At 46.2% G+C, this 10016-nt stretch overlaps 1 protein-coding gene across 1 annotated transcript in view; it reads right to left on the bottom strand.

Annotated features, from left to right (window-relative positions):
- Positions 1 to 3946: 3946 nt before the first annotated feature.
- Positions 3947 to 10016, bottom strand: part of LOC137351494 (microtubule-associated serine/threonine-protein kinase 3-like) — a 307891-nt gene continuing 301821 nt past the window's right edge. Inside the window, exon 16 of the mRNA XM_068015943.1 lies at positions 3947 to 9775. Coding sequence (XP_067872044.1) covers positions 8340 to 9775 — 1436 coding nt within the window. The 3' untranslated portion in view covers positions 3947 to 8339. The remainder of the gene's footprint in view (positions 9776 to 10016) is intronic.

The following is a 10016-nucleotide window of genomic DNA, read 5'->3' as shown; positions in this document are numbered from 1 at the left end:
AGGCTTGTGCCTACCATTGCGGAAGAAAACCTCCCAGAGAGTCAGTGTGGTTTCAGAGCAAACAGAGGCACCACAAAAATAGTATTTGCACTCAGACAATTACAAGGAAAGTGTCAAAACAAAGGCATGTGCATCACTTTTATAGACCTCACCAAAGCATTTGACACTGTGAGCAGAGATTTTGGAAAATCCTTGAAAAGCTTGGATTCCCACCCAGGTTCCTAGCTATGGTGAAGCAGTTTCATGAAAATCAGTACAGACAAGTCAAGCAAACCAGCGACCTCTCGAGTCCCTTCCGTATCTCCAATGGCATGAAGCAGGGATGTGTGCTGGCCCCGACCCTATTCACCATCTTATTCAGCATGGTGCTGCAGTAGGTAATGGAAGGGAGTTTACGTACGCTTCTGGACTGAAGGAGGCCTTTTCAACCTCAGGCATCTTCAAGCTCACACAAAGACACAAGAAAAACTCATCCATGAGCTTCTTTTCGCCAATGACTGTGCTCTCCTGGCCCACAGTCAGTCATACCTGCAACATATAACAACACGTTTTTTCCAAGGCGGCACAACTCTTCAGACTAAAAATCAGTTTAAAGAAAACTGAAGTCCTGCATCAGTCTGCACCCCAACAAGAATATAAACCACCAAGCATTGTCATCGAGGGAACCGAGCTGAATGCCGTCAAGCAATTTACTTATTTGGGGAGCGTCATCTCGTTTAATGCCACCATGGACAAGGAAGTGGACAATAGGCTCGCAAAAGCAAGCAGTACATTTGGCAGACTCTACAAACGTGTGTGGAACAACCACAGCTTCAGAGCACAGACCAAACTCAAAGTGTACAAAGCCGTAGTCATCACCACCCTTCTGTATGGCGCTGAGTCATGGGTCCTATACCGCCGTCATGTACACCTTCTAGAGCGCTTCCTTCAGCGCTGCCTCCACAGCATCCTCAAGGTCCGCTGGCAGGACCGTATCACAAACATTGAAATCCTGGAAACAGCCAACATCGAGGCAGTCCTCCTGTAAAACACTGCATTGGGCGGGTCATGTTACCCGGATGGACAACAGTCGCCTGCCAGATTGTGTTGTATCGAGAGCTGACCACTGGTCAAAGGAAAAGAAGGGCCCCATGCAAACTTTTCAAGAACGCCCTGAAGAAGTCCCTCTCTCTGTGCCACATCGACCATCGCCAGTGGGAGACGCAGGCCATAGATCGTGATGCCTGGAGATGCTACATCAGGAGGGCTACAGACACCTTTGAGACTGAACAAAGTACCAGCATGAAAGAGACAAGGAGAAGGATAGGTCCATTTGCCTCAGCAGTGACTACACCTTCACTTGTAGGAGAATATGCTGGTCACGGTAGGCCTGGCTAGATACCAGCGGGCCTGCAACCAATGAGGTCAACCTTCCCAAAATCTTCACCTGCGAAGAAATACCAAGAAGGAAGAATCATAGAAAGTTTAAGGCCCAGAAAGAGGCCACTTGGCCCATCGTGTCTGTGCCAGCCGAAGAACGATCCACCCATTCTAATCCCACCTTCCAGCATTTGGTCTGTAGCCCTGCAGGTTACAGCACTTAAGGTGCATATCCAGACTCCTTTTGAATGAGTTGAGGGTCTCTGCCTCAACTACCCTTACAGGCAGTGAGTTCCAGACCATCACCACCCTCTGGGTGAAAAGGTTTTTCCTCACCTCCCCTCTAATTTTTCTACCAATCACTTTAAATCTATGCCCCCTAGTCACTGACCTCTCTACTAAGGTGAATAGACCCTTCACTTCCACTCTATCCAGGCCCCTCAAAATTTTGTACATTTCAATCAGATCTCCCCTCAGCCTTTTCTGTTCCAATGAGAACAACCCCAGCCTATCCAATCTTTCCTCATAGCTGCATTTTTCCAGTCCTGGCAACGTCCTTGTAAATCTCCTCTGTACCCTCTTGAGTGCAATTACATCCTTTCTGTAATGAGGTGACCAGAACTGCACACAGTACTCAGGTTATGGCCTAACCATTGAGTTATATAGTTCCAGTATAACCTCCCTGCTCTTATATTCTATATCTCAGCTAATAAATGAAAGGATTCCATATGCCTTCTTAGCTACCTTCTCGACCTGTCGTGCTACCTTCAGGGATCACTGGATATTCACTCCAAGATCCTTCACTTCCTCTACACTTCTCAGTATTTTCCCATTAATCATGTATTCCTTTGCCTTGAGAATCTGCTCTTGTCCTTCTAGTTGGTAGAGGCCGCGGGTTTGGAAGGTGCTGTCTAAGGAGCCTTGGTGCGTTGCTGCAGTGTATCTTGTAGATGGTACACACTGCTGCCACTGTGCGTTGGTGGTGGAGGGAGTGAATGTTGAAGGTTGTGGATGGGATGCCAACAAGAGAGAATCTAACCATCTCCCCTTGACATTCAATGGCATTACAATCGCTGAATCTCCCACTATCACCATGCTGGGGGTTACCATTGACCAGAAACTGAACTGGAGTAGCCATATAAATACCGTGGCTACAAGAGCAGGTCAGAGGCTAGGAATCCTGAGGCGAGTAACTCACCTCCTGACTTCCCAAAGCCTGTCCACCATCTACAAGGCACAAGTCAGGAGTGTGATGGAATACTCTCCACTTGCCTGGATGGGTGCAGCTCCAACAACATCCAAGAAGCTCGACACCATCCAGGACAAAGCAGCCTGCTTGATTGGCACCCCATCTACAAACACTCACTCTCTCCACCACTGACGCACAGTGGCAGCAGTGTGTATCAGCTACAAGATGCACTGCAGCAATGCACCAAGGCTCCTTAGACAGCACTTTCCAAACCCACGACCTCTACCACCTAGAAGGACAAGGGCAGCAAATGCATGGGAACACCACCATCTGCAAGTTCCCCTCCAAGCCACACACCATCCTGACTTGGAACTATATCGCCGTCCCTTCACTGTCGCTGGGTCAAAATCCTGGAACTCCCTTCCTAACAGCACTGTGGGTGTAACTATCCCACATGGAGTGCAGTGGTTTAAGAAGGCAGCTCACCACCGTCTTCTCAATGGCAAATTAGGGATGGGCAATAAATGCTGGTCTTGCCAGAAATGCCCATGAATGATTAAAACAATATCTCCAGTGCCTCCGTTTCCCCATGCCCGACCCCTTTCTGAACCCAAACAAAAACAGAAAATGCTGGAAATACTCAGCAGGTCTGGCAGCATCTGTGGAGCGAGAAACAGAGTTAATGTTTCAGGTTGATAACCTTTCATCAGAACTGGAAAAAGTTAGCAATGTGACAGGTTTAAAGCAAAAGTGGTAGGGAAAGGGTGGAAGGAAGGAAAGAACAAAGGGAAGGTCCGTGATAGAATAGAAAAAGGGAGATTAAATGATGTGAGATAATGGTGAAAGGCATATGTACTCAAGTTCTGAACTTAATACTTCCACCACAATTTCTTGTGTTTTTCTCAGTTTATGGTAAAGGCCTGCTACCCGACCCGCACCCGATGGGACCCGACGACATGTGTTGGGTTCAGGTCGGTTCGGGTTGCACCTCTGGGTCCGGCATTCGGGCTCGGGTCGGACATGCTCTATCACAGGTAAGTGGCTCCAATGTTAATTTAATTTTTTGACTGGAAAGGTGGTTTTGTTACAGTTATTTTAAGCTTGTGCAGATTAGCAACAAAGTGAAAAACGGAAGGTAAGTTAACTGATGGTCGGGTCAGGTCGGGCGAGGGAACAAATGGAAGGACTTGGGCCAGGTCGGGATTTTTTTGCAGACCCGAGCAGGCCTTTATTTTATGGGTGTCTCTCAGGCCGCACCCATCAAGACATGGACAGACAGTCTGCTCCCAGAGAAATGGAGGATTAGGATAGAGTTAGTGAGGTGGCTGACATTCCCGGACTTATCTTCTAGTCACATGACCTCTCTAGTTACTATACATTTAATATAGAAGCAGAAGATGATAAGAAGGCAAAGTCCTTTATTAAAAACTGTTACAGAGAAACAATTAGACAAAATCCAACACATGGAAAGTATAAAAGTTGAATATTAAACCAATGAGAAAATGCACAAACACAGTCTGCCACTTTGTTATGGCATTCCATTCTTTACTGAATCTATCTGTGTCACAATTCAAAGCATGGGACCACTGCACCTTGTCAAACATTGGGAACAATTTAAGTTACAGGATCAGAATTGGGAAGAATTGTTTTCTCTTGGCACTGACTGACGGATTTGTTCCACCAGATACAGCATTTTGGACCAGAGCACTCACAAGACAGGAACTCTCAATAAGCTTCGTTTAATTCTGTGTTTCATTACAGTTGGAAGAATTATTTGAGATATAACCTAGAAATTGTTGTTGATGTCATATTTGCAGGTTAATGGTATAGTTATGGTTATCAGAGTTTTTTTTGGGAAAGATGTAGTCTGTTAACTCAGCCATTGCTGGCTTTATAGCCAATTAAGTCTTGACTAGCTCAATGGTTTGTCTAATTCTCCACATGAACTGTAAGCTAGTTAGCACCTGTATTAGCACAGGGATAAAAGCAGCACATTGCTGCAGATCTGGGTGTTACTGACTGGGAATGCAGTGTGGGCTTTCTGCAATAACTCAATAGAAAAGACACACAATTTAAGAGACCCACGGCACAGCTTGCACAGAAGGAAGCTTAAAATGGGCAATAGTTAGTCTGGACTTAGAACCCCAACATTGGACAACCAACAATCAGCCAACACACTTACTCATTGCACAAGGAAATTACGGTCAAAGTCTGAGGTTAGGTATCACATATTTGAAAAAAAGTACAAACCCAAAGGGCAGCACTCACCAACTCAAAGTGCAACATTTACACAGCACAACAGACAAAATAAATGCTGCATGCAGTTCACTTAGACAATTCTTTGGCTTCACTACAGCAAGGCCCCAGAATAAGATGGCAATAAATTGGTGTGAAGAACTGTGCATGAAGGTGAAGGACAAGCTGGTTTTGGCACCGTTGCTTGGCAGATCTGTTTGCCCCTTTAATGGCAAGGCATCTTTAATTAGCCCCATCAAACACTCCCAGGACAGGTACAACCCTGGAGAAGGAGCTTGCGGTGTCCGCCAGTACGCGTGAGGCCTTCCGCGACCGGTGGGCACCGCAGGGACTGGAGTGCATCATCGACGCCGAGAATGGCATTTTAATTTGAGTTTTTTGTTATTTTTCTGTTTTTAATAACGTTATTTTAAAAATGTAAATATGTATATAAAGGGGGCCTGAGGAATAAAGGCCCCCTTGTCATGAAAAAAAAACAGGGTTAGATACAGAGTAAAGCTCCCTCTACACTGCCCATCAAACACTCCCAGGACAGGTACAGCACGGGGTTAGATACAGAGTAGAGCTCCCTCTACACTGTCCCCATCAAACACTCCCAGAACAGGTACAGCACGGGGGTTAGATACTATCTGAAGGGGCTGCTCCTCAAATTCTGGCTGCACTTCAGTCCCACGCTCCTGATCTTTGGGCACCCGGTGCGGAGGGGCTTGGGCCGGGAGGTGGATCTCCTCGTCGGTCTGCTCCTGGGCCTGGCTAAGGTGGCAATTCACAGGTCCAGGTTGCGGGCCGTCGGGGGGTCCGTCCTCCCCGATTGCCTGCCCCTCTTCCGCGGTTACGTTCGCGCCCGGGTGTCCCTGGAAAAGGAGCATGCGGTGTCAGCCGGTACGCCTGAGGCCTTCCGCGACCGGTGGGCACCGCAGGGACTGGAGTGCATCGTCGACGCCGAGAATGGCATTTTAATTTGAGTTTTTTTGTTTATTTATCTGTTTTAATAAAGTTATTTTAAAACTGTAAATATGTACATAAAGGGGGCCTGAGGGATAAAGGCCCCCTCGATGTGAAAAATATAAAAGGGGCCTGGGGTATAAAGGTCACCTTGTGAAAAAAAAAAAAAAACGGGGGTTAGATAAAAAAAAAGAAAAAAAAAAAGAAAAAAAAAAAAAAAAACGGGGTTAGATACAGAGTAATGCTCCCTCTACACTGTCCTAGCAAACACTTCCAGGGCAGGTACAGAAGGAGGTTGGCTGCTGCCTGATTGGAGGTGCTGAAAAAAAAACAGGTTATATACAGAGTAAAGCTCCCTCTACACTGAAAAAAAAACGGGGTTAGATACAGAGTAAAGCTCCCTCTACACTGTCCCCATCAAACACTCCCAGGACAGGTACAGCACGGAGGTTAGATACAGAGTAAAGCTCCCTCTACACTGTCCCCATCAAACACTCCCAGGACAGGTACAGCACGGGGTTAGATACAGAGTAAAGCTCCCTCTACACTGCCCATCAAACACTCCCAGGACAGGTACAGCACGGGGTTAGATACAGAGTAGAGCTCCCTCTACACTGTCCCCATCAAACACTCCCAGAACAGGTACAGCACGGGGGTTAGATACTATCTGAAGGGGCTGCTCCTCAAATTCTGGCTGCACTTCAGTCCCACGCTCCTGATCTTTGGGCACCCGGTGCGGAGGGGCTTGGGCCGGGAGGTGGATCTCCTCGTCGGTCTGCTCCTGGGCCTGGCCAAGGTGGCAATTCACAGGTCCAGGTTGCGGGCCGTCGGGGGGTCCGTCCTCCCCGATTGCCTGCCCCTCTTCCGCGGTTACGTTCGCGCCCGGATGTCCCTGGAGAAGGAGCATGCGGTGTCCGACGGTACGCTTGAGGCCTTCCGCGACCGGTGGGCACCGCAGGGACTGGAGTGCATCGTTGACGCCGAGAATGGCATTTTAATTTGAGTTTTTTTTTGTTTATTTATCTGGTTTTAATAAAATTATTTTAAAACTGTAAATATGTATATAAAGGGGGCCTGAGGAATAAAGGCCCCCTCGATGTGAAAAATATAAAAGGGTCTGGGGTATAAAGGCCACCTTATAGAAAAAAAAAGGGGAAAAAAAATGGGGTTTAGATAAAAAAAGAAAAAAAAAAAACAGGGTTAGATACAGAGTAATGCTCCCTCTACACTGTCCTAGCAAACACTTCCAGGGCAGGTACAGAAGGAGGTTGGCTGCTGCCTGATTGGAGGTGCTGAAAAAAAAACAGGTTAGATACAGAGTAAAACTCCCTCTACACTGTCCCCATCAAACACTCCCCAGGACAGGTACAGTACGGGGGTTAGATACAGAGTAAAGCTCCCTCTACACTGTCCCATCAAACACTCCCCAGGACAGGTACAGCACGGGGGTTAGATACAGAGTAAAGCTCCCTCTACACTGTCCCCATCAAACACTCCCAGGACAGGTACAGTACGGGGGGTTAGATACAGAGTAAAGCTCCCTCTACACTGTAAAAAAAAAAAAAAAAACGGGGTTAGATACAGAGTAAAGCTCCCTCTGCACTGTCCCCATCAAACACTCCCAGGACAGGTACAGCACGGGGTTAGATACAGAGTAAAGCTCCCTCTACACTGTCCCATCAAAGACTCCCAGGACAGGTACAGTACGGGGTTAGATACGGAGTAAAGCTCCCTCTACACTGTCCCATCAAAGACTCCCAGGACAGGTACAGCATGGGGTTAGATACAGAGTAAAGCTCCCTCTGCACTGTCCCCATCAAACACTCCCAGGACAGGTACAGCACGGGGTTAGATACAGAGTTTAGCTCCTAAAGTGCAACTGATCTCAACCACTAACATTTCATTTCCCAAGTTTGTAACAAGGTCAAAATGCAACCGAACCTTTAATTAGGATCAGAAATATTGAAAGCTCTGCCATAAAATGTTCAGCTGCTGTCTGTTTTATTTTCAGGTTGTCGATGGGTTTCATAGTAGACCAATCACATAGCATTGGCCTCAGACAGCCTTCACTTCACCATGCTATAGTGAACCAGCTTTAAGTGATCACTTTTAATAACTGGACACAGTTTCTTAGTTGAATTATCAAACTGCTTTGTCAAGGTGCATATGTACAAAAATTAATGAGAATTAGGTTGACTTTTTTAGTTCTCATAATGTTACATCCTTGGTTGTAAACACTTTCAATAGTCCTGTCCCTACAGTGTATCAAACACTGCTGTCAAACTTTGTGCTTTCTATAACCTGCTGCATTTTAAAATGTCTTATTCTGTTACATTAGTAGCTGTGACTCAGTCCTGTTCTGATGTATTGAATCCAGTTTCTGTGACAGCACCATTTGGTGATTTTCCAGGTAAATGTGTTTTGCTGTATTACTAAACTTGACATTTTTATATCATAAAAGGCGTTTTAAAAAAAACATATTCCAGCACCTCTCCCTTCACTGTGCCTCCAATCCCTCCAAACACATATACAATTTAGCCAACACTGACTGTAATGTTTCCTGATTGTTCTGGTGTGGTAACACTGTGGCTCAGTCTTTAACTCTTCCTTTCTTGCGATTCCTTGTTGATTTCCTGGTTGGAGAGTCTGATATCAGTGTATTGTCCTTGCTTGCTTCCTGTTTTTCAGACTGGGTTTGCAGTGTTTCAGTGTCTATGCATGCCCCATTCTCTCTCCTGTGTGTAGGTGCCTCTTTTCTGTGAGGTTCAGATTCACAGGCACCTAATATTAGCCCAATTTGTGTTAGACTTTCATCTGTTACCAAGGTACTTTGACCTTTTACATGACACTGCTGTAAATCTGAGTGATGTGGGTGATGTAGAGGACTCAATGACACAACTGTTGATGTTGTTATCATTTCCACCTCAGACCGCAGCTCTTGTCCCTTCGGCTTCTGAATCGGTTCCCATCGTTTGCTAGAGGGGTTGATTTCTACACCTCCTGTTGCTACCAAGTGTCTAAAGGGGTCTTGACACAAGCCTTGAATGGGATAGGTCACCTGGCATTCCCACTCCACAGCTCCCCTTTTATGACTTTCAACATCTGACCTATGAACTTCAATTTGTGGCACTGAGTGTGATTTCCAGCTGTTGGCCTCTTTAAAATCAGAGTATTTATCTGCAGCTGGCTCAGGCACTGATTCAGAATCGAACCCTTCCTCTACCCATGCTGCTTTATACTGAGAACATTTCTCCTCAACTGCATCCGCTCCTTCTTTCTCGCCACTGGCTCTCTCTTTCCTTGTTCTTTCCCATTTAACAGCAGCCAGTGTCACATCAGGTTCATCAAAGCTCAATTCCTGAACTGCTTCTTGTTTCTTAAATGAATCACGCCGTTCTGACCAATTTAGCTTTCTCATTACGACTATATCTCGATCTCTGTCATGTCTCTCCACTGTCCACTCTTTTAGCCTTGGAGTTCCTACATGAACACAGTGTATGTTCTCTCCTGAACCCTGCCTGTCAGATAAAGCTTGGGCCTCACCTGCCTCAACCAGACTTTGAGAATCTTTCTGCAAAGTTTTATTTATTCCTTCACCTGGAGACATTTCTGCATGTTTTCCTGAGCCACATTGTTTCTTGTCTGCAAGATATGCAACTGACAATTTCTCTGCTGACTGCACACGTTTCAGCAGTGGCGATCGTGGTGAATCTCCAGTGCGAGGCCGAATTGACTGTCTAACTGTGGTTGGAGGTGACAGCATCTTGCCAGGGTATGACTGGATATTCTTTGAGTAACATGATAAAGGAGAGGGAGAGCGGTGCGGCGAGGGCAGTTGCGGTGTTGGTGATGGTGTGCATGCAAGAGGGGAGGGTGGGATGCTGTTGATAGATTTCCGACGCCCAGTCTTGTAACGTTGGCTGCTGGGCTTGGGGGCCAATCCATGGAGAGTGCAGGGCCTGATGTTCCCACCTGGTGAGCTTGGAGTGCTGGGTCCAGGGGAGATGCTTTGAGGTGAGTTAGTTCCTGTAAGAAAGAGAGAGTTAGTTTCACTGTAGACCTTTACTAATCTCTCTCTCTATGTTTGCTTTTTAAACCTAAAATTGAAACAGCAACTAGATCTCTATTGATGTCAAGCCAACTTAGTAACTCGGGTTAACTAGCAAGAACCCAGAGATAGTAAGAGAGAAAGAAACATGCATTTACCATTCCAAAATATAACACAGTTTGCTGCACAATCAACTATGAGACAAGTACAGGAACCACA

This window comes from Heterodontus francisci, chromosome 36, assembly GCF_036365525.1.
Source record: "Heterodontus francisci isolate sHetFra1 chromosome 36, sHetFra1.hap1, whole genome shotgun sequence".
NCBI lineage: Eukaryota > Metazoa > Chordata > Chondrichthyes > Heterodontiformes > Heterodontidae > Heterodontus > Heterodontus francisci.
The sequence above is the reverse complement of the archived record's forward strand: the minus strand, read 5'-3'. Positions and strand labels throughout refer to the sequence as shown.